The sequence below is a fragment of the Camelina sativa genome, chromosome 15 (assembly GCF_030686135.1).
Source record: "Camelina sativa cultivar CO46 ecotype springtype chromosome 15, ASM3068613v1".
In the NCBI taxonomy this organism is placed as follows: domain Eukaryota; kingdom Viridiplantae; phylum Streptophyta; class Magnoliopsida; order Brassicales; family Brassicaceae; genus Camelina; species Camelina sativa.
In genome coordinates, this window is record NC_141894.1 from 10810081 (window position 1) to 10834511 (window position 24431).

Here is a 24431-nt window from a genome sequence, read left to right on the forward strand (position 1 = left end):
TGCTATATTGATCGTCTCTTATAACAAAAACATTAGTACAAGAACACCATTAACCAAATAAACTAGAAAAGAAAATGATGCTTCATATCGATCGATAGCCAAAATAGTCCATACTTTTGGTTTTGGATATATATAAGCCAATTATCACGTCAGCACTCTTGGTGAGTCTATATTGTCTACAAGTCTTTTAAGAATACAAATGTGCATCAATGCTCACAAGGGCAGTTTTAGGATATGAATGTAAGTAAACTTAACAGTAACCACAGAGCTAAGAAGGAATAAAATAATTAATCATACGGGTTTTTGAAACTTTTCAAAAGCTGTGGAATGTCATACCCCAACATATCATCAACAGTCTGCAACATTTTTGGCTTTAGCTTCTCAAACTTGTCGATGTTGTAACCACTTAGCACCTCCCTGAAATGCTCCACATTTGGGAAATCCCCTTTTGGTAAGTGATGCTCTCTTTGTACCTGTTTTCATGTCATGTCACACACAGTCGAAACACACATTAGTATAAAACATTACCAAAATCACAAACGGCCACAGAATCAAACCAACCTTTCCAAAGACGTCTTCTAAGTTATCTATCAGTTTTTGTTGTGCTTTGGCTTTCCCCATTAGGGTTGGCATCTCCTTCTTCAAATGGCTGATGATGTATGCATGTATCTTTGCTGCTCTTGCCCGTTTCACAAACTCATTTATCTATCAGACAGGAAACACCTACAGTTAGATCCAATCAGAGGGGAGGGAGTAAACGAAGAAAGGTGTGCACACTCACTCTACGATCACAAGCTTTCTTTGGAATGTCTTTCAAATCAGCGAGAAGGTCATCTTGCTCCTTTTCAAACAATTCTCTCCCAATTGGACCAGTTGCAGCTTCATTTATGGGTTTATCACTGAACGAACTGTTCAAAGCAAGCAAACAAGGACATCAAAACAAAATTTTAGTTTCAAACAGTTTTTACGTAAGCAAAACACTGCCAACAAGTTGAAGAAAGAGGTATGCTTACCCAATATAGACACGGGAAACCTCGGGAGTATTAAGAACTTTCCCAAGTGACCACATGAGAGCTCCATATACCCTCATTAGCTATACAAGATACGGAGACAGGCGTGTAAATATATTAGAACATGAAAATCAAAGAAGCGTGTGGAAAATGGAAATACGACTCGATAACAGATCAAGGTGTCAACCTGCTGAGTGTCCACTTGGTCAGCCTTATTCAGAACAACGCGGATCTTGTCATCATGACCGCGTAAAGATGAAATTACACGCTTGAACTCATCACTTACATCCAACTTGTGTGGGTCAAATAGGAGGAGGATGAGATCGCACTTAGAGGCAAACCATGATGTAACACCAGTGAACTCATATGCTCGCTGTGTCCTTTGCTTTTCCCCTGATAAAACTCCTGGGGTGTCGACAAATGTAACGTGCTCCAGCAGCTTAACCAAACATGAATGGATAAACAATTATCAGCAAATCAATACCAGCAAAAGCAATGAACAATCTTTCAGAAGTATGAGGTTAAACATACAGGGTGAGGCATCTGAGAGCATTCAAACTTTGACAAAAAGGCAGTCCCAAAAGTCGTAAGACCACTGAATGGCATATCTGCTTGAACCGCTACGGTGTTCCCCGGAATGCTTCTTTCATCAGGTCCAGACTGTGAAACAAAATAAACAGGTAGAAGTAACCCTTTATGAGAGGTTGAAATGAAGTAACCTAGCAACCATTATCAAACACAAAATCGAAACTTATAATGTGTATTATTCAAAACAAAAACCAAATATTTAGCAGAAGATGATGGATCAATGTTTCGAAGGACACAAATACATTATCCCACAAATGAAAGCCTTGGATAATTACAAATTAACATACCATGACAACAACAAATCTGTCAGTAGTCGGTTCTGGTCCAATATGAGCTCCTGAAATATATGATAATTGAAGTTATAAGAAGCTTTTTTATGGGTAATTAGTGACCTGTTTGCATCTCCATTTTAGACATCGAAACTAGTTAGGTCCCAGAAGAAAAGGAAGAGAGGATAAGATGGATAACTTGCCAGGATAACTAGCTTTAAGCAAATGCTTAATGAATGTTGTTTTTCCTGTGGAGTATTGACCCAGAAGCATTACCATAGGTTTCGCATCGAAATCACTGTTGGTCTAAAAAGAACACAAGTAACTAGTTCAATTGTCATAGCTTAGAAATCAATAGTATTCGAACACAAATAACACTAATCCAGAATTATCGCTATAAGAGTACCACTAACATAATGCCCAACTCACCAACAATGGGGATACAAAATCGTTAAACCGATATGTTTCTTCAAGTGGTTTTAGCTTCTGAATGTACAACCTTTTCAGGCCATCCACTATAGATGTTACGGAGGACAAAGAAATCTGAGAACAAGAACATCAGTTTTCAGAAACGATAGATGTCGATTAACTATATCTTAGCAGCTGAAAAAAAAATTGATAGAAACTCTACCAGTGACCTCTTTTGAAAGATAAAGCCATAAAGGTAAGAGCGATCAAAAGGAATCTTTACTAAATATGGCAATAAATGGTTGGTGGTTAAATAGACTGTTTGGGGCAAAACAAACCTTTTTCGAAGATTTTGAAGAAAACCAATGAGCTGTAAGTGAAGTGTCTGCGGCAGGGCTACCTGAATAATTGAATCAAATGAGATACAAAAGTAAACCGCTGGATGTAGAGTATGAAGAAATTCTTTGTACCATTGATATCAAGATCACTCGACTTTGATGAATGCTTCTTCTTCTGTGTTAAGTGAACAGTTGTAAGTAATATTTATTTAAACTCCAAAGATACAAATTGAAAACTATAGTCCCAATACTAACCGCCATTAATACACCCAGACCTTCCATGGTAGGAGGATTAATATTATTGAAATCAACTGCAGTTAGCAAAAAAAAGTGTTTCAGAAACAAGAACAATGTACATGTAGCTATACAAAGAGCATATTGACATGAAGACAGTACTTAAGCATGAATCTGGAAAACAAAAAAAAAGATGGATTCTCGATTCAATGACCATACCGTCGCTATTAAGAACTTCATGTGATATTTCATGTCCAGTTTGAGCCAAAGAAACAAGCTATAATGTTGAAAAACAACAATATATTAGATTCACAACGAGACATAGACATGTAAATGAGAGATTTGAAAATGAATCTCAACCTGCATGGCAACAATAAACTCTTTGAAACTAAGATACCCTTGTCTCTTTGCATCTGCAATTGCCCAGACCTATATCAACAAACCAGAAGATAAGAACCATAAGCTCCACAGTTAGCACCTTCCAGACAATTAAACAGAATCAACAAAAGGCTCAAATGCTTTGCCAAGTGACCCAATTAAACACTATGATATCCTAAACCCTAAAGTATCTACAACCACATAACTCTGCGTAGAGTATGATCACAAAGGATCATCACTTTGTAAAGTCCATTAAAAAAAACCTAATCAGGCATGAGTTTCCTCTTAAGATTGATTTATAAAAAGAAGCTATTAAGCCTCATCATCATAGCATCTTTCTCAATCCTAAAGTGAATTTGTTCAATCATTAGATAAAAGTTAAATCATAAAACGTAAAACTTACCTGCTTCAACTCAGGACGAGGCAAATTCGACATAGAGAAGAACTTGATCGCATCGTTACCAGTAATGCGTCCATCGCCGTCTGCTCAAACAGAGAGAAGCTCTTTAATTCAAAATCGAATCAGAGGACATAGTTCTACTGAAGCAGAAACATACTAAACAAACAAAAAAAAAAAAAGATGAGACCTGAATCGGCGAATTCGAACCATTCCTTGTAGATTATTTGATTCTCCTTGGAACAAGAACCAGCTGCGACGGATTCAATCTCCATCCCCGATTGCAACAATCTAAAGACAACAAACTTTTCAGGTGTGGATCCAGATTTGCAGAAATTGAAGATCTTATACGGAGATTACGGCTTTGCCGTAAGCAAAAATCAAAGGGGAAAAAAAAAAGAAAAAAGTTTGGGTTTGTAAAAAAGCGTGAGATTACGGTTTACTGAGAAAGCGGGTTCTTCGTCTCGACAGCATGGAATTGGGAGGGGAGATAGAATTCAACAATACAAGAAACCGCCCTCTATTTTCAAAGTCTTTCACATATGCCCCAGTACTATTGATTTATCGTAATAACCCTCACCTACTAAAAAAATATAATGTGATAGATTTTGTAGTGTTGGTTGTCTCAATTATTGTTCGAGGGATATAGCTCTCTGATTTTCCAGGAGCTATATTGTTTTTTTTTTGTCAACATAGTAAATACTTTTAGATTTTAATGAAAGTAAAGATGATTTATATTAAAATGGAATTTGTTGGCTAAAAGTAATGTTATCTAATTTCAGTGGATAATTTATTTCCACCTTTTGCCAAAAAGAATATATATATATATATATATATTAATTAATCTCTTGTTTATCTAAAATTATCTGATGTGTTTTCATATTGTCATTTTTATGAGTTGCCAGGTTTAAATTTATGTATTTGAGATTCCAAATACATTAAAACCTCTATAAATTAATACTCTATAAATTAATTAACACTATAAATTAATAGATTTTGCTAGTTCCTAGTCAGTGTAAAAAATATTAAAATTCAATAAGATAATAAGATAATATTTTTTTTGAAATCTCTATGTAAAATATGTTCCCAATAATATCATAAATTAATAACCGAATTAGTATTTACCAATTTAATATATATATATATATATATATATATATAATTTTTATGATTTTGTATTATTAAATGGTTATTGAGTTTTTATTTTTTTAATATAAAAATTAATATATAATTTTTATGATTTTGTATTATTAAATGGTTATTGAGTTTCTTAGTTTTAATATAGATTTTACAGTTTTTTTTTTTGGTATACTGCAATACTTAATAGTATTTGTTATTGAATTTATATGGGTTGAATTTGAAAGTACTATATCAGTATGTGTATTTTTAAAATAAAATGTACTTCGTATATTAGTTTATACATGAAGGAATTTTTCAATTCATAAAAAATCTTATCAGAATTATATGTTAAGAAGATTTATCAAAATTTACTAAAATATAATATCATTTACCCAATAACATAGACACTGAAATATTTTCATCCACATGACACGTAACTTTCATTTTTATTACTCTTGGTAACTTGTTATATAACATCATGAAAACGTATACAGATGTGATTTCAAAAGCCATCTCACAGAGTTAAAATACAATTTCAAAAGCACAAAACAGAGACACACAAGAGTGGGAACTACATAAACAAATAGGAACTTAGGCCAATCTAATTTACTGTAAGATCACTCGTTGAACACATGAAATCTATTACAAAATCGACGTGTTAAAAGAACAAATCAGATGATTTACAGTAATAACAAAAAAAATTGAGAAAATGTTATTTTACATCAGAGCCTCTGTGTACACATAGCAACATCATCCAACAAGGGAGCCAAAACTTTGAGAGCTTTTTTTATGATCCTTCCAAAAGAATGATTCAAGAAATTCCAATGGTCTTACCAAGTAACCAGAGTACAAGCGACATTTCGATTCCGAAGATTGTATGAAGAGTACTTCTATCAAGTGTAAACCCAAACACCGTGATTCCTGCTTTATTGTTCTCAAAGTAATTCACTACAAAATCCAAAAAAAAAAAAAAAGTGTTAAGACGAGTATAGTATAACTAAAGATGTGAAGATTTGAGATTAGGTGTGGATGCAGATGCATATATATCTGTACATACCTAGAGCTTGTCGTTTTTGGAACGATATTGTGCTATAAGCATAAGCAGGGATGAGATTGTTGTTATCGAAATCATCTTCTTCGTCTCCATAATCTTCACTGTCTGATCCTCCAATATCACCATCTGTTTGATAGTATCCGGGTCCGCTTGCTCTATCAACTAACCTTGGAGTCTCTCCATCCACTGTTTCAAAGGATTCTATTGTCGCCCAGACATGCCACTTGGCAGCAAGACAAGTCACCGCCTGAGCCTTGTGTGTGATCTTTGAAGCACTTCGTAGTAGAATGAGCAGCGCGGTGACCAGCGTCATTGAACATAGCTGAGATAACCACAATAAAAACATATGGTTAAAGAAGCACAATTTGTCATCAAAGAACCAATAGACAAAGTAAAACAGAACTTACTGCAAGTTCTCCAGCTCTGTAGATATTCAAATCAGCATACGCCTTAGTGGTAATAAGCAGAGAGTAAAACTGGCTGCCAGTTACAAGAACCAAGGACAACAATATGAAGGTTCGGTATCGGTGGCTGATGATTCTCAGATGACGCCTGATGCGGAGATGTTCAGACAAAATGGAACCAACATCCGAATCCATCTGGAAAACCTGAGCAAAGTCTTGCAACCTAAGGATCTGGAGATGGCATATGAGACGGAAGAGGACACAAACCAGGAAGATCACTGTGGTGCGATACAGCCAGGAGCAGAGTTCCATCAGACAAGCAACTGTATCACTCAAGATAACATTACCAAGGAAAGGAATCTGAGAAGCCCCTGAAGCATACCACCATATCTTGTATGAACTCATCGCTAAGAAACAAGGAGTAACGAAGTAGGAGAGAATCTTAAGCGATCTCTGCATAACAAAATAGTAATGGTTTTCAGTAACACAGTAAAAAACATGGCTCTATGCTAATTCATAAAACATTTTAGTGCTTGTGAAGCAAGTAAAAGTGAGAATTCCCAAGGTTCTCAAAGCCCTTCACCACCATGGAAGATTTATGGGATTCTTGATTAAGAATTTGAGATGCACTAGGGTTTAAAACGTTTTAAAAGTATAGGGTTTCAGATTGTTAATATGATTTTACTCAATAGTGCGACAAGATCTGGAAAGTTCCAAAATTTCTAAAGAAAACGACAGAACCGACATTTTCAGATCAACGTGTAAGAAGAAACCAAAACCATTTCAATCTTAATCCGAGAATCTCCAAAAATCTAGAACCCCAAATTCAAATTGGAAACAACAAGAAACGAGACAAGAAAACAACCAAATCTAAGGAAAGATGCGAAATTGAAAACGGAATCGTAAAAAAATAAAAATGAAAACATTTTTTTTACTGACATTGAGCTGATTGGTGTATCCACGGCGAACGGTCTCGCTCTCATCCCAAAGCTTATCGAAGAAAAGAAACCTCCGGAGACCATACTTGCTAACGAATCTGGAGAGACAGAGAAACGAAAGAGCAGCGAAACTGCTGAGAGAAAGCTGGACAACGGAATCGTGCGGCCTCGAGTGATGGCTGTCGCAGTCAGCGCAAGCGAGCATGAAGTGTGACGTGGCGGGAACGACGATTGTGAAAACAACGAACATAGACCATGAGAGAAGAGCGGTCCAAGGGCTAGACTGATCCACGCACATCCATCGCAGATATTTACGGAAGCTCTGTAGCTCGTCTTGCGCGTGTGATACGCTGCGTGTGAACTTTGTTTCTCGCTTGATTAGCCGTTCTCGTGCTCCTCCTCCTCCTCCTCCTCCGTCGTTTACTCTTGTTGCTGCGCTTCCGATGTCGATGTCCGCCATGGACACGATCGCTCGATAAATTTTGTTAGAGGAGATGCTCTGTTTTGTTTTTTTGTTTTGCTTTTTGTTTGTTTTGGTTTGGTTTGCCAAATATAAATTTGATGACGCGGTTGAAAGATGGAGGCAGAGAGGAACAGAGAATAGCTAAAATTGTCTAAAGGGTTATTTATAAGGAATAAAGGATCGATGTTAACGTGGCCTTTCACAACCATATATACTTATATAACCACTATTTGTCATAATTCATTTGCATACCCAAACAAAATTGATATTTTTCGTCAACATAGTTAGAAAAAAAAATAGTAATATGTTCTTCCTTTATAAGTGAATTTTAAAAAATTACAAGTGTTCTCTTGAAATTTCTCTACTCTAAATATACTTATTTATAGGATGTCTGAACAAAGCAGTTTAGGTTTTTGGGGTTAATAATAAGTGGAAACGAAATTGTGCACTTCCTAGTTCCTATTGTAAGAACAAGATTTTTGATTGACGATGCGAAAACAAAAATAAAGAAAGTAGATTTGTGTTCATGGGACGATCGTGGTTTCACAATCACGGGGTCTTATCTACTTACTGACAAAAGTATTTTCATCATTTAATTTTTTCAGATTTTATTTCTCTATTTGTAAAATTGTAGACCTTGATAGCTTGTAATTAGGTTTGCTATTGTGTAGTTCATGGAATTATCTGTTTAAAATGCTTTTGGTATATTACAGACTATATCAATCTTTATTTTCTATAATTGGGTACAATGAGTTATATAGTTAATGTATGAATATATTCAATTTATATTCCCTTTTTATTATGATTCATCACCAAATTATTGTGATAAGATCATCTCCATTGTATTTCTCTATTTTTTTCTCTAAAATAGAGTAACTAAAAAATAGAGCATTGTTTTTCTTCAATGTATTACTCTATTTTCACCTTTATAATAGAGTTAGTGTAAAAAAATAGAGGTGAGAATAGAGTTGCTCTATATATAGAGTAATCCTATTATTTTTTCTATTTTAGAGTAAAATATAGAGTAGGGTTGGAGCAAATGTTGCTCTATAATAGAGATTTCACTCTAAAATAGAGTGGGGTTGGAGATGCCGTAACGTTTTCATTATTTCGGCGGAAATAAGGTTACGTGGCAATGAGAAAATATTACAAAAGAATAAAAGACATAGAAAGAGATGCTGGTGATGAAGTGAACACAGGCTGTAAGGATGGGTCCCACGTTGACATGTGATGTATAAATCTAGGCCGTAGATTACGCTTATCACCGTACTTACGGCGCCACGTATCTGTTGGTAAGCCTGATTCTAAAAAAAATTACGAAAAAGACACGAACACATAGTACAAGATAATTTAGATCAAGCTCAACTAGTAAACTCTTCAATTTGTCCGTCTTAATTTTTTAATTAGAGGATTACTTAAAAGAGATTTAGATCCTTCGGCGGCATGTCTTGAGTTTATTGGATATAAGTTTAAAGGGCTTTGAAGATTATTCATAATTAACGAATAGGTTATATTATATATGTAATAAGATGTCAATTATTCGAATAAAATTATGGGTGTGTTTTTATTACTTGGGACCTTATGAGTGGCTGGCTGTGCATTCCGTCTTTGCTCACGACTTTGAAGATTTCTATATTCCGCTTACTATACGATAAATGTAGTTGCATCTCTCAATCTAAGATATGATGCATTATTATTTTTTACATTTTTATCTTTTGTTTGTTTGTTGAAGAATCTAAACCGCATACCTTGAGCCATTGGTGTAAAATGATTTACTTTGTATGATTTGTATTTTAATCTATACGAAATTATGTTTTTAAACATTCCTTCTTGTTTGTTGTTATTTAATACTGTTTGTTTTCTTGTTGTTTTTTTTTTTCTTGAAAATTTTCATTATTATTTACAATACAATACGTGAAAAATATGCATTTGGTTATTCGTAGTAGAAACGAATATGTCACAATGTTTGACTTCTTTGGCTAAAAAGTGCATGTCATGAACAATAGAACTCATAACATTAAAATACCATGTCAAGATCAATTTTCTTTTTTAAAAGTATATGTGTATGTATATTGTATCTGTTGATAATTTCGTATTCTAGGATTGATAGTTTGAGTAATAATTGGTTCGCAACATTTGATTGCGTTTGCTTGTTTTTTTAATGTTGTTATTTGTCCTAAATCGAAGAGAGTTTAATAATACTATATAAACAGGTAAATCACGTCTTTACACGTTTGAGTATTAGCCTTTAGTAACGTGTGTTCACCCAGTTTGTTCTTATGTCTTTTGTTTATTCTCTCTAATAACTTGTTAAATTTCAAGATTGATCATTCTTTGTTAGCCCCCACTAAATAAAGAGTTTTAAGAAGGAAGAACTATCGAAGCACAGCTTTCCTGATTTGGTCAAACCTCAAAATATAATTCTTTCGTTGTCTTTCTTTTTCATAACTTTTATTTAAATTCAAATATATGTATTGCAACGTAACTTTTATTTAAACTCACTCGGCAAGTCCACAAATCCCCTAATTTCTTAAACCGTTGGTAGACACACAAGTTTTATGACTTCCTCAGTAAAGAAAGAAATAAAATGCAAAGTGAGGGGCTTGACCGAAGTGGTACTCTTGTGAATTGTGAATACCAAGTATGGTAGTAGATAGGTCATTTGGTCGAGAAACTGTCTTCCAAAGGAGGTTTTCTTCTCTGAATCTGGTTTCAACTCTTTGCTTAGACAAAAACTCTTGAAAGAAAATGTACGAGTTTCAGTAAATAACATCCAAAATTCTAAGCTGTTTAGAAGAGTGAAAACAGTCCGGAGGGCTCAAACCCTGTTATGATTTGAACGTAATCAACAATTAATTGGTTGAAGATAGTATTAGAAAATACCTAATTATATTTTTATTTTGTATGTTTGGGAAAAAGAATAGAACAAGACTAGCTAATTAGTGAACTTTTTTTTTGCTTAGATTATAAATGTCACATGCACTTCTGTTTACACTAGTGATGGCCAGGTGTTAGATATTTTAGAATACTCTCTAATCTTTATCCATTTGTCTAGTTAACCTATAGCCATTTGCCTTAATAATAAATTGATAACTAATTTATAGCCATTTACCTTGCTAACTCTAGATATTTATTTTTCTCCTCATTCTAAAATAACTATATCATCTGAGCCACATCCATTGTCTAGTTAATGAATCCATTTATAATCTATCTTAACATTTTTGTGTCATCCTATCTTATCTTTGTATCCAAACAAGTCCAACTAAATTCTCTACAATCCTTACAACCAAACACAATCATTTTCTTATTTGATAATATTAATTTCCTAAAATCTATTTACCTAATTTAAACCAATATTTTATATTAAAATAAAATTCTCCTTTCACTTTTATTTATTCTTATATTTAATTATTTGAACTACTATTTAATACACAAAGTTAATTAAATTTTAGATTTTTCAGCATATGATGTGATTTGAATTTTTATAAACGGATATATCTTTTAAAAATTATTTTAGGATTTTTGTAACCAAACAAGTATTTCCAGATATATATTATTTTACATTTGAGTTATTTTAATATATAATGAATATTTACAATTAAAAGTTAAAATAACACGCAATGAAATTATATTGTGCGAATGATTTGGATCAATATGAATATAAATTTAATTATCATTAATTTGGTGCTACACAGATAATTTATCATTTCATTATTTTGCTAACATTATCAATATTAGATATATTAAATTGAGTAATTTATGATAATGTAGAGAATAAATTCTTTTTTTTTTCAACTAGAGAACAAATTATTTTGCGGTAAACTGTGGGTTAAATCCTATAATTAACAGTCAAATACAACTAAATAATCTTACAATAAACAAAACTAACACATAAATATAACTTAAATTTTGATATATTTGTTATATATTTGAATTAATTTCTTCATAATGCATGAACTTATTGATTTATAAAACAAACAAAAAATAAAAGAAATGGACATGTGGTGTACTACGGGGTAAATCCTAATTTTGTATTTAACAATTTTACTGTTTTCATTTTTTCCTTAATTCCAGAATTATCTTTAATCCTGGGATTTTATTTTTGACTAGAATTTATAATTATCTTTAATCGTGTGATTTTATTTTTGACTAGAATTAATAACGCATTTTGGGTTAACGGAAAGAAAATATCCAATTATAAATGACTATCCACTATATATAGATTAGAGTAATCTGTCCCATTATTATATCTACTCCGCAGAGAGCATAATCATTTTGCAGGTTTGGTCCACTAGAAAATACGGTCTTATAAATTTCAACCATAAGTTCTTAAAACTTCATTTTCATCTGTTTACTGTTGAAACACTAGAAATTAAAATTTTACACTTGCATAAAATTAGAAGATAAAATCTCAAACTGGAATTTGAACCGAAAAGGCAAAGCTACTTGAGATTAGTTTGGTCATAAAATCTTTACAGTAAAGAACAAGACATTGCTTTTGACTTTCCATACCATCTTCAAAGCTCTTAACTAAAGGAAGAAGCCTACCTCAAAACGGTAAAAAAGGCTCGGTTTTGCTTCAGACACAAAGATTCACTGTCTGAATCCGTGGCAGAGAAGCAAAGTAGATACCAAATTTGAGACAACTCTCTCTAGCCAAAAAAAAAAAAAAAAATACATATCAAAATGGTCAAACACAAACGAATTCTTCCACCCAACCAACAGCTCTTAAAGATCAAAACAATCATCTGAGCCACCAAACTTTAACCTAAAGATTTGGCCTTTGGTCATTGAGCTTTATCGATCACCCAAATCACTCACCGCCCATTGTATCAACAACATCCAAATATCGATTGGCTACACGAAAGGGAAAGCCATTCTAAACAGAAGAACGAAAACTCCAGTGTTAACAATGACATTTAAGTATTCCAACTTCCTTCTTCAAATCACCCAACTAGACAGCAAAGTAGCTAGCTTCACGCTCCTACTTGCTTCCATGTCAGAGCCAAACTCGATAGTCACAAGAAGCAGCACTAAAAAGCTTTACGTGTTGAACAGAAGTAACCCTGAATTTACCAAAGATCAAACCAAAGAGAACAAAGACAAACAAATATTTGTGCCCTCTGTGTGGTCCTGTCACATATTATTGTCTAAAATGCAGCTCCCTACTCACAGATCAGTAATACTCTCTCTATGAAGAAGTAGAAATCTAAAAAATTTGAAATCAGCTTCAGAATGTTGTTACATGTAACAAAAGGGTTGGATCTTATATAAGAAACAGATAACAATGGAAACCCAGATCTGGTTCTTACATTAAACAGATCTTATCACAATCAATCTCTCTCTCTTTTTGTTTCAATAATCGTCATCATCCTCGTTGATGATAAAAATCATCACGCTCAATCTTTTCTTTTTTTTTTCCTTTTTCATTTTTTTTTTCTTTCAATACGAGATCAAAGGAAAATGAAAAAAAAAAAAAACAGAGCATAATTTGTTTTTTGTTTTCGGTTGTGTGTAAGTAAAATCAACGGATCTTGTTGTTGTTGTTGTTGTTGTTGTTGTTGTTTGTTGTATTGTGTTACCGATGATAATAATAAAAATCAAAGACGTAGATCGGTACAGTGAAGATCATCCGTGGCGCCAGCGAATAAGTCAACGCCATCCAACGGCGGGAAATTAAGATCAAACTGAAACGGTGGTTTCCGGCGGGAAGACGAAGATGCGATATCATCTCCGTCGTCGATAACAGACGAAGACGAATCGCAGTCGCTGTGACAATCCTCCGGAGCTACCGGTGGAGTCCTCGGATACCTCTTCTTAATCGCGTGGTGTAACGGTTTCGCCACCGACGAAGACGCCGCCGCCTCCGCCATCGGTCTCGGTCCGCTACAAGATTTGACGGTGCTGCTCATGCTGCTACTCGCCGGCCGACTGATCATCTGTTGCTGCTGCTGGTCCTGGAAATTACCTCCGCCGTATAACCGATGGTCCATAAACGGATCGATCTGGTTCTGATTCGCAGCAGCAGAGCATAGATTCTGATTCCGATTCTGGTTCTGGTTCTGGTGGTAGTTGAGAGGTTGGAGAGGAGAAGAAGGAGAGCAGTCGATCGGGAAATTGGTTTTGGCTTTTGGACCACGGAGGTTACGAGCGGCGGCATCGTAAGCGCGTGCGGCTTCCTCGGCGGAATCGAAAGTACCGAGCCAGACACGTGATTTTTTTAATGGATCACGGATCTCGGCGGCGAATCTACCCCAAGGTCTCTTCCTGACGCCTCTATACCTCGGCTCCTTGACAGATCCAACAGGAAGAAGGGCGGGTCCAACGACGGAAGAGCCTCTCCCTTTCCTCATGGAGAAGATTGAAGAAAGATGTAAGGATAACACCAGAAGTAATGTGATGGTTGAAGAGATCTGTGTGTGTTTGTGTGAAGAAGAAAATGTTAGAAAATATGAGGAAAGATGAGGAAGAAGAAGATGAAAGGAACCAAAGGGGTAGCTAGCGATTGGAATACTCAATTTTTAAAAAATAAAAAAACACTCTTTTCAAAAAAAAAATATTTTACTCAAAGAATTTTATTGTAATAATAATTAATTTATGGTTGGAAAAGCTTTTTCGTTATTTTTTTTAATTTTTTCGATTTTTTTCTCTACTACTACCTTCACGCCCCGTCCCACACAAGACCGACCAATTCGTTTTTTTTTAATAATTTATTTATCGTAGAGCATTTTTCCTAACTTGGATTCTTTTTTTTTTTCTTTTTTTTTTGCTTTAAACTTTTTATTCGATATACTGTTTGTGTGGAAAATTCAGAAAAACAAGATTGAAAAAATCTAAAAAAGAGTTCACAAGAGAGAGAGAGAGATGATGTCTCGAAATGCGAAGAAAGTAAAAGAGGGTAAGCACTTGCACTCTCTGTCCTGACCCCTGACCACAATCTATTTTTATAATAAAATCTTATTGAGTCTCTCACTTCTTTCTTTATTATTATTTTTAAAAAATCACAACTAAAAAAGACCAAACTAGTCCCAACTTGTAATGACAAAAAACACCCTCCAATATTTTAAAATTTTATTTCATTTCGTTTAATAATACTCCATCCATGTCGAAATAATTTAAGTGAGGGTGAGGTGAGGTTTCTTCTCCTCTGCCTTTGAGAGAGACCCTACACGAAAACGAGACGCGCTTATCGTCATCGACGTCCGTCTCCGTGTTAAAAGTAAATGCTGTTGAGGAAACGCATTAATTGGGAGAGGAGATAAAAGAAACACTCTCATCTCGTTCGTATAAAAAAAGTTAAAAACTGAATTTGTGTCTCTTCATTAATAAAAAAAAACCCCAATTCAAAACCAACACAATCAATAATAATACCTCTAAAAAGAACCAAGAACAACACATTTTGCTAAAATCTCTTGAGTTGGTTTCTCTCCATGATCATCATAATAGCCTGCTGAGGGATTTTATGAGTAGTTTTAGGTTTTTTCTTGTGGCTTCATCCCCTGTGAACCCCAGAATATCTGAGCTTATGCTCTACAATCAAGAATCAAGAAACCATAAGTCTTTTGTTAACATTTTATTCTTTTAACTCGTCAAAGCTTTAGTGTTTGTATGATATAATGAATAAAGTATACCTCGACGTTCTTCAAAGTGTAAACCAGAGTGTAGATGGACTTCTGAATCAGTTCTGTATTCTCTGGTGTCATAATCGACGCATTCACCTTTCTGCAATGTAACCACACAAAAAAGAAATTTAAACTTTGCTCTGTCTACCGTAAGAACATTATAATCACATAGCTTATCTCAGTTAACCATATCTATGTATGGAAACGAGCTTTTACATAGATGTGGTCCAGGAACATACATTTAAGTGATACAAACAGCAGACTTTGTCTCAGAAGATAAGTTATAGAGGCAGACAAGATGATCGATTATCGAAACAATTAAAAAACAATAGCGGAAAGATTGAAAAGCAGTGGTGAGCAAAGCAAAGCAGTTGATTTAACATTGAACCCATAAGATAAGGCTCATTTATGCATAGATATGTATACGTTCCTAAAAGCAGCTCTTGTTCAGAAACTAGTCCACAAATAGAGTATCGAAACCACATAAATAAATGGAAGTTAGAGTGTTACTATCATATGGTCTGTTTCCAACATGAGGCAGAAATAATTTAGCATTTTTGCACTATGGAATTCAAAATACTCATAAACAATATGCCAAGATTGTTACAATCAGAGCTAGTACCTCAAATCGTTAGAAGCTTGGGTAAGACTTCGAGTAAGACACTCAACTTCCTTGAGCAAGCCGCTATCACGAAACTCAGAGAGCAAAGGTTGAGCATCTTCAGCCATGGCTTGAATCTGTGACATCACTACATCAAAACCCAACGCTTAAGCATGAGAATACATTTTTTTCTTTCCAACTTGAAATCCACCTATCAACTCTATTTGAATACTGTAAACAAGATCTAACAAAGGCCACCAAAATTACTCATATCACCTTTTTGAGCAATGGTTTTGCTTCCTCAATAACTGAAGCTGCTCTCTCAGCAAGCGAATACGTATTGGCAACACCAATGGCCTCTACTTCGCGTCCAATACGAGTGAAAATTCCAACTAATTCATCTAAACTTACTCCTTGCTCTCCTTTAATCTTCTGCCTATCACAAACGATCAGACCTTCTACACCACATTCAGGATGCAGAGGTCCAACAGAAGGTTCTGGAATCGGATTCCTAGGCATAATGTCGATCATGGTTTCCATTAGAAGACCAGACTGATTCACCTCAACCAGTGAATTCTTTGGGATAATAATCTTATCATCTTCAATCTACAAAAAGATGATGACAAGAGAGCCTAACTCAAAAAAAACAAATAGAACCAAAAAGAAACTGTCAAAACCAGATCAAAGCACCAAAATCATCATACCTCAGCAACAGCTTCAATGTTCTTCAAGGAAGGATTAACACGGATCACAGTACCAACAGTAACCCCACGGATTCTAACAGGTGTTCCAGTACAAATACCAGAGGCATGACTAAGCTCAAAGACAGTCTGATATTTCCTAAACTTGGACCGCATTTGAAAACCACGCAACCAAGCCCAGCTAAGAGCAAGAAGTGTAGCTCCAGAGACAATAAACAAACCAACCCCACCTTCCCAAACACTTCTCTTACCAAAACCAAAATCACTCAAAGGCTTTAAAGTCTGTTTCCATATATTCCTAGGCACATCCAAAACAACAGTGAGCGGACTCTTCCCTCCTTCACCAGACGATGGTTGACTTTGACCATGAGCAGCGTCGGAATTGGATGCAGCAGCTCTTACAACTAAATGCTTAGTTCTAGGTTTCTTCGGTGGGAGATAAGGAAGCCCATTGGGTGAAGCTCGAGGGCAAACAATCATGGACGATGATGGCATTAGTGATGATTGAACTTGAATTGCCGGATTCCCAATCATCTTCCCAAAATTGAATTCAAAAAAATGCAAGTTCCAATTTTTTTTCCCCGAGCTGCAATTTAGAAAAGAGAAAGAACCATGTGAATTGCGTGAAGCTTCTACTTAACCAATCGAATTAGGAGTCGAAATTAGGGTTTTTGAGAGTAATAGAGAATACTATACCTGGGCTCGAAGCTTACGAAAGAACTGGTTCCTTGAATCTGAGAATAGCTTTGTGTTTGTTGCTGGGATTTAGAGAAAAGACGGAAAAATCAAATTCCCATGTGTTTTTATTAATCATAATTTCATTAAATTAAATCACCTAATTTCTCATTCCCAAGCCAATTTGAAAGGAAGCGAGGGCATTTTCGTCATAATCAGGAAAAATTAATATTACAGTGAAAGTGAATGTCTCTCTCTTCTTCCCTGTATGCTTTTGGCTCTTTGGAGAAGTGGTAGGCCATCTTGTTGTGTTTGACCGCAGAATGTGAAAAATATTAGCTCAAAATCAAATTATTCATTAAAGTTCAACAACTCTTCCTCTTCAAATCAGTCTTTTGACCAAACAAACCAACAGCTTTTTTTTTTACTATTCTTTTTGAGTAACATCAAGAACAGACACACAAAGATCACTGTGTTTCGGAATTTTATTATTGCGAGCTGATGCCACTGTCTCTCCTCTGTCACAGGCTTGAGATTTCAGATGGTTAATGGATTTCTACTTCTGCAACGACCATCTCACCAACCGATAAGCAGTAGCTTCAGAAGTGCCATTCTAATGAACAAACCGTTCTTTGCTTGTCTGAAGTAGGCAGCTCTGGGATCAGCGTCGACATCTGCAGTGATCTACACATGAAGGATTACAAAGAGTGAGGATCATTGTGTCAAGGTACAATAGATGAAAGCTACGGGGTTTTGTTAACTTACTTCATCCAATCTCGGTAAGGGATGCATGATAATAGATTTTTTCTGCATCACTCCTAAGAGATCCTTGTCTACTATATACTTCCCACGAGCTGCTTCGTAAAGGTCAAGCCTTTCTCCAAACCGCTCTCTTTGGATTCGGGTTTGGTAAACTACATCACACTTGGATGCTACTTCCATTAAATTCGAACTTTCTTCCCATTCAACCCCGTTTGATGTCAAGTATTCTTTTATATCATCCTACCATTATAAAACAGACATTTTTGAAGAGGGTAAACAAACAGACGCAATGATGTTCTAGAGTAAATTACGTCAACTTCTTCAGGTTCTCTCAAGGATGGTGAAAAGTTAAGTAATACTAACCTTCATCTTAACAATTTCAGGGGAAACAAAGTAGATCTTCACGTCTTTAAACTTGGCAAGCAAGTATGCAAGCGACCGGACTGTCCTCCCATTGGCAAGATCTCCAACTAAGGCTACACTGATGCCATCTAGTTTTCCAAGTTCACTTTGAATGGTATAGACGTCCAAGAGAGCCTTAACAACAGCAATAGTGCCAGAGATAAGAAACAAGGATGTGCAGTAGTGATTGTTTAAGAAACCTAAAACGCTAAAGGTTAAGAACACAACACACCTGAGTAGGATGCTCTCCAGGACCATCACCTGCATTAATGACAGGTATATTGGCAGTAGCTGCAGCTTTTCTAGCAGCACCACTTTCAAAATGCCGCATCACGATTATATCAGTATAACCCTCCACTGTTCTTATAGTGTCTGAAAAGTGCTCCAAAAAGTTTCAGTAAATAATCTAATCTAACACAATCAACATGTCACAGCAAGAACAACAAGATATTTGCTGACAAAGTGGATACCTTCAAGTGTTTCCCCTTTAGCTGCAGACGAAAACTCTCTGGCATTCTCAGTAGTTAAGACTTCACCTCCAAGGCGTTTCATGGCAGATTCAAAAGAGAGCCTGGTACGGGTAGAAGGCTCATAAAAGAGGGTAGCCATTAAGTAACCCTTGAGTATTTCACTTTGAGTAGAGCTTTTTTCAATCTTTTCCATTTCGCGAGCAACATCAAATATAGCGCTTAGCATCTCCCTATCAAACTGTTGCCCTTCAATCACATCACTAAGTTGAAATTTCTTCCCAGCCGTAAAAGATTCCCTTGTCTCAACTTGCATTGCATGACACCTAATTCCTTGGATTGGAGCAACATTTCGGGTCAGATTCCAAGTAGCATTTTTCTTAGAGGCAGGAGGAAATGAAGTCAAACAAATCTTTGAGCTTTCAAAAGGACTAGAGAGATTGCTTGGGAAGTCAGAGCTGCAGGCTAATGCTGCTTTAGGAAAAACTGAGGCACCGCAAAGTGTGGCTGAAGTAAGTGATGATGGGATAGCCATTCTGGGAAGTACTGTGTCACAACTTCCAGAACCTGCTAAAATCACACACAAACACGATAACCAATGCAGTTAGTTAAAGAGGAATCGAAAATTTCAGAAGCTAACTTTTCCATAGAAAAGAAGAAAACTTCAAATTACAAAAAGAACAAACTTTGAACACGACTACAAGTATCCACACACCAACCAACTTTACATGCTGCGGATAACATTGGTGTTGATCTTACAAATCATTTTACAGGAACCTACCAAAATCTTGAAAACATGGAGAAGCAAAAAAAAAAAGTAACAGGGAAAGAAGACACTGATCAATGATTGTATATTATGGACATAACAAACCATGCTTTGACACAACTACACAAGCCCTAGCAAAAAGAAATTTCAAGTTTGATAGAGGACGAATCAAAACCATGCTTATTCTATCGAAATTAGCCTTAATCTCAATCACACAACCAAAAAGAAAGAATGAATTTTTGAGAAAGAATGTGATGTCTCGTATTCCCTTGTAATCTAATTATCATAAACCCGAAACGATAACAAAGCTCAATTCCAATCAATCGTATATCTCAATAGAAGAAAAAAAACACACTCACACACACAAAAGTGATGCGATGAGTTTGAAAGCCTGCACAGACCTTAAAGAGCAATTGAATGGAGTAGAGCAGTCAAATGATAGAGAGTCTGGCTGATCAAGATGTAACGCCGGTAGAGAGACCGACAGCGAAATAAATTAAGCTTAGCCTTAATCAGCTCCGAATATCAGGGAATTATCAACGGGAACGGACGCGGCGGCCGGAGTAACGTAGGGTTTTAGTAAGGAAACTATGATGACGTTTTGGAATAATTAACGGAGGGAAAAAGAAAAAAAATACGCTTTGGGAAAAAAAAAGTAAAAAAAAATCATTAGTTATTAAATGCACTTTTTCTAATAAAGTGAATAAATTAATAATAGCTGACAATTTGGGCTTAGAAGGCCCATAATAAATTTGATCTAGACCAAATCATACTCTGTTTCTTGATCACTCTGTATCAGTTAATTCACTCATGCCATACCATTTGCTGGATCTTGAATTCTCTTCGTATTTTCTACTTCTTCTCGCTTTAAAAGTCTCTTTCTAGTCGATCTCATGCTGGTTTAAGTTGCTGCAGCCTGCTGGTGGCTTTTGTCAAGAGGTTTCAGTTTATGAGAATTATTCAGCTAATCAAGTAGTAGTCTTGGTATAAACAACAAGCTTTTGATTCTGGTTTACGCTTATATTTACAATCTAACAAGCAAAATAAGAAAAGTGTCATGAGTACCCAAAAAAAAAAAAAAACAAACGTTACATTAAAGTCCTAACCTAATAACGCATAACCTTAAATCAAGAAAGTGACGAAACACCTAAGAATATACATCATCTGCAACATGATCCCAATTAATTAGCTTCTGGTATGCTCTGCAGAACTGGTGTCCATAACCCTTGCTGATTGCCTTCTTCGTCGTAACCACCACGATCGATCATCTTGCTCGGACAAGAGAAGTCATGGACGTTGACTTTATTTAGTAAATCTTGAAGTTGCTTCTTGGTGAGCCTGATCTTGATCATCTCATGATCAGATGGATCGGAAGGTTTACAGTCTCGTGTAACAATCACTTTTTGATGAGCCTCCTCTCTAGAAGTACTTTTAGAGCCATGATGATGATGATATTCAGGGATGAATTCATCCCAGTCTTCACCAGCCCAGTGCATTTCTGATTCGTGCCTTAAACAATTCCCCATTTAATTCTTTTTTGTTTTCTTGTTTGTCTTCAAGACGTAGTTGTAAAGGCTTGTTTATATATATGCGTAGGTAGAAGCTGGTGAGATATTAAAATCATAAGAGCGAAGATAAGAACATATACAATATGCCACGTCGGATTTCAGAGTACTTTTATCCTACGTGGACATGTGTTTGTTGAACTCACCGTCACCAGCTTTTGTCCTTCTTCATTTTGGCGCTTCATCCACTGATCCACGTGTCCTTATTGGCTCGTCAGCTCGGCTTAGATATTTTTGCTGGTTATTATTTTATGTATGCCGGTGAAAATGCAAATATCGTCATGAGATACACAAAGAAAGAAGAACTATAATATTAGTATATCATGACGTCAAACAAAAACAGAAAGGAAATAAACACGAAAGTTACAAACATGTAAAGCATGAGAGAATGAGAAGTTGTTTTGTTCGAACCTAACTCTTGTAATGTATCTAAAACTATGGTAACTACTTCTACTTGTGTAAAAGTTTTCGATCGACCATCAAGGTCTAAAAAGCAAAACAAAAATGTATTAATATGTAATTTTACAAACAATCATCCCCATATAAAAATATCAATCTAACATAACACTTCAACATCTAAAATTATTTGTTAAAAAGTAGTCACAACAAAACATTTTCTCAGCTTATTTTAGTCAACCACTATGTGTTTGATTATACTATAAATTTGGGATGAAGCCGAGCTAGGAGGAAGCAGCCGAGGGAAGAGTGAAGTGTGAACACGGAAATTGGAGAGGTATCTTCAAGGTGTGAACACAACCAAAGGGAACAGAATCTCTGATCATAAAAGATGCCCCCACCCCCAGTTTTATATTACTCGATTAGACCATATCATGTTGATCACACTCACGTCTCCCACCTTTTCCATACAAATTTTAATTGCCATCACCTTCTTATGTTTCCTTGGTCTTTTTCTTTTAAAAAGTCTTTAAATAGTTAGAAAGTTTTGAGAATACATGTCTTATTTATTTTATCACTTCAGTTATATAAGTTAAACAGTACTTTGCATTTGTTAGTTATGATACCATTAAAAATCACAACTCAACTCATGTTTATTTGTTTGTCTATTAATCATTTACCGTTTTTGGCATAGTTTGTTTGTTCTACTATCATCATCCGATCTTAACATCAATTACCCAATCTACTACCCCTACAAATACCTTTATCTATATTCAAATGTAACTCAACAACTAATATATACCATTATTATTCATAAAGTCAAAACCCTGAGGTTGGTGTTACACCAGATTATCCCACTACTACTAGCATTTTTATTTAGTATCGATCACTTGGCCCATAGACACGATTTATAAATGAAACTGATCTGTATTGCATTGGTTGATTCGATCAATCTCTCTCACCTCTTGTTTTTTCGAAACGATCCGTAAATGAGTGATAGAATCTTGGTGTTCATACTTCTGTAGAGGCGACCAAACTAATCATCTCAACTTTATTCTATCTGTTAATTTATTCATTTTTTCTTATTTCAAAATTTTAAATTACACTATGTATCAGTACAATGGTCAATGGGTCGATCAATAAAATGTGTTTGATTTTCATTTTGTATGTGTTACACTTACACGTTACACAAACATATATATAGTATTAATATTTTCGGCTGCTATGTGATATAGAACACTTCCACCACATATACTGTGTACTATTGTACAATCATTATATTCGAACAAACATATTAAAGTGAGATTCTTTGTTTTAAAATGATTTCCATTGATTATGTGACTAAGTACCATCCGAAGACTTATTTCTTTAGTTGCGTTTAGAATTTCACATTAAAATAACTAAATAAGATAAGAACAGTACTTCCTGCTGCAACTAAACTAGAGACGTAAATATAATAATATTACGTACACAACTATATATACGACGTGTACACGAGACTTGTAGCTCTCTCATTTTTTGTCGCCAAATTTATCAGGAATCGAGGGGATCGATAAGTTATAAACTTCTATCATAAAAGCTCTATGACATGTACGTAGTCTATATAATGTATGTAATGAGCAATATAATAGCCAAGCTAGCATATATATGATAGATAACTAATTATAAGTCATCATCAATTTTACTGAATGCAAACGAGCTCACAGTGCAGAGCTAAGTAACTTCAAAGGTGAAATAAAGAAAAATAAAAGCCTAAAACTAGTAAAGCTGTTATTCTTTTCAAAATTTTAATTAAAGCAAAAGTAACATTTAACATTACATTCACACACAAAAAAAATGATACGTAGTGATTAATACAACGAATAATTAATTAAAGAGCTAACGCAACATGGATTAGGTGTGTTACAAAAATATATTGGAAGTATATGATCTTTGAGTTTGAGCTTTCTATAAATTCTTCTATAAACAAAACAGAAACTATATTAAAAAAAAAAAACATGCATACGATATACTTTTTTACTTACACATTTTACTTTTACAAATCGTGTTGTATAGATCAATTTTATTTGTTCACTGTGACTGTGAGTGGTGATATCATTATGACATGGCCTGGGAAAAGAAAAATAGTCATAGATTAGAAATCGTCAATCTGAAACTAGTCAATGAGCTTGCAGATTCAAAGTTAGCCGTAAAGCGTTACATGCATGATTACCAACAAGAAAGGAAAGCAAGAAATTTAATTGAAGAAGTTTGTGAAGAACTTGCAAAGCAAATAGAAGAAGATAAAGCTCAGATTGAAGCATTGAAGAGTGAATCCATGAATCTTAGAGATGAAGTAGATGATTAAAGAAGAATGCTGCTGATGATTACGGTTTGGCATGAGGAACATGTCCAGATGAAGCATATTGACGCCAAAGTAACACTTGAGGACAAGTATTCATAAATAAACTAGCTCGTAGGAGATTTGGAAGCATTCTTCAAATCAAGAAATGCTATTACATGTGTGAAAGAGGAAAGAGACGCAAACCTGTTAAGAGAAACTGACGCATCAGTTAATAATATCCAAGAAATCAAGGAATTTACGTATGAACCCGCAAAGTCAAACGATATCAATTGAAAGCCAAAAGGTCCAGCTGAAACATGTCCTTGAGCATAAGATCTAGGCCACTACATACTCCGAAACTACCTGTCTTATCCTAGGTCAAACTAGTCTTTATGACTGAGCAGCATAAGCGTAATTTGAGCTCGTCTGTCTGCTATATTGTCTTTGTCCCGTGATCTACCCAATAGAGCGAGTTGTAGTGGTATATTGTCTTGCTAATAGCAAAATGATCTTTGTGATTGATTACTGTCATATGTTGGCTTGTCTAGCTT

General features: G+C 35.1%; 6 protein-coding genes across 10 annotated transcripts; all 6 read right to left on the reverse strand.

Annotated features, from left to right (window-relative positions):
- Positions 1-95: 95 nt before the first annotated feature.
- Positions 96-4297, reverse strand: LOC109124663 (EH domain-containing protein 1). Its single transcript, XM_087488541.1, has 17 exons — positions 4059-4297; positions 3813-3913; positions 3629-3708; positions 3208-3276; positions 3067-3124; positions 2869-2924; positions 2746-2788; positions 2614-2675; positions 2297-2410; positions 2071-2173; positions 1886-1935; positions 1542-1670; positions 1198-1449; positions 1014-1093; positions 782-908; positions 562-705; positions 96-473 (listed from the first exon to the last, which is right to left on the reverse strand). The coding sequence occupies exons 1-17, from the start codon at positions 4094-4096 to the stop codon at positions 288-290; spliced, it is 1692 nt and encodes a 563-aa protein (XP_087344667.1). The 5' UTR covers positions 4097-4297; the 3' UTR covers positions 96-287.
- A 1049-nt stretch (positions 4298-5346) lies between these two features.
- LOC104746436 (uncharacterized) lies at positions 5347-7952 on the reverse strand. The gene is made up of 4 exons (XM_010467911.3): positions 7139-7952; positions 6203-6652; positions 5799-6117; positions 5347-5689 (listed from the first exon to the last, which is right to left on the reverse strand). The coding sequence occupies exons 1-4, from the start codon at positions 7595-7597 to the stop codon at positions 5553-5555; spliced, it is 1365 nt and encodes a 454-aa protein (XP_010466213.2). The 5' UTR covers positions 7598-7952; the 3' UTR covers positions 5347-5552.
- A 4856-nt stretch (positions 7953-12808) lies between these two features.
- Positions 12809-14681, reverse strand: LOC147926484 (ethylene-responsive transcription factor 7). The gene has a single exon (XM_087489289.1). It carries the CDS (start codon positions 13951-13953, stop codon positions 13201-13203), a length of 753 nt encoding a protein of 250 aa, XP_087345415.1. The 5' UTR covers positions 13954-14681; the 3' UTR covers positions 12809-13200.
- Positions 14682-14898: 217 nt separating this feature from the next.
- Positions 14899-17449, reverse strand: LOC104746439 (protein TRIGALACTOSYLDIACYLGLYCEROL 2, chloroplastic). Of its 2 annotated transcripts, none has more exons than XR_015582647.1 (6): positions 17221-17360; positions 16528-17110; positions 16100-16429; positions 15845-15971; positions 15232-15322; positions 14899-15130 (listed from the first exon to the last, which is right to left on the reverse strand). XR_015582647.1 is itself a non-coding variant. In XM_010467915.3 (6 exons), the coding sequence occupies exons 2-6, from the start codon at positions 17056-17058 to the stop codon at positions 15038-15040; spliced, it is 1161 nt and encodes a 386-aa protein (XP_010466217.2). In that variant the 5' UTR covers positions 17059-17110; positions 17221-17449; the 3' UTR covers positions 14899-15037. The 2 variants fall into 2 exon arrangements, 1 of the variants encoding a protein (XP_010466217.2); XM_010467915.3 differs by having other exon boundaries at positions 15845-15960; positions 17221-17449.
- An 85-nt stretch (positions 17450-17534) lies between these two features.
- On the reverse strand, positions 17535-21151 carry LOC104746440 (aspartate carbamoyltransferase, chloroplastic). 4 transcript variants are annotated; one of them, XM_010467917.2, is made up of 6 exons: positions 19956-21151; positions 18834-19397; positions 18596-18735; positions 18325-18498; positions 17965-18201; positions 17535-17883 (listed from the first exon to the last, which is right to left on the reverse strand). In XM_010467917.2, exons 2-6 carry the CDS (start codon positions 19363-19365, stop codon positions 17776-17778), a joined length of 1191 nt encoding a protein of 396 aa, XP_010466219.2. In that variant the 5' UTR covers positions 19366-19397; positions 19956-21151; the 3' UTR covers positions 17535-17775. The 4 variants fall into 4 exon arrangements, with proteins under 4 accessions (XP_010466219.2, XP_010466220.2, XP_087345413.1 ...); XM_010467918.2 differs by having other exon boundaries at positions 18834-19400; positions 19956-20662; XM_087489287.1 differs by having other exon boundaries at positions 19998-20280.
- LOC104746441 (uncharacterized) lies at positions 20578-21122 on the reverse strand. Its single transcript, XM_010467919.2, has one exon. It carries the CDS (start codon positions 21120-21122, stop codon positions 20778-20780), a length of 345 nt encoding a protein of 114 aa, XP_010466221.2. The 3' UTR covers positions 20578-20777.
- Positions 21152-24431: the final 3280 nt, after the last annotated feature.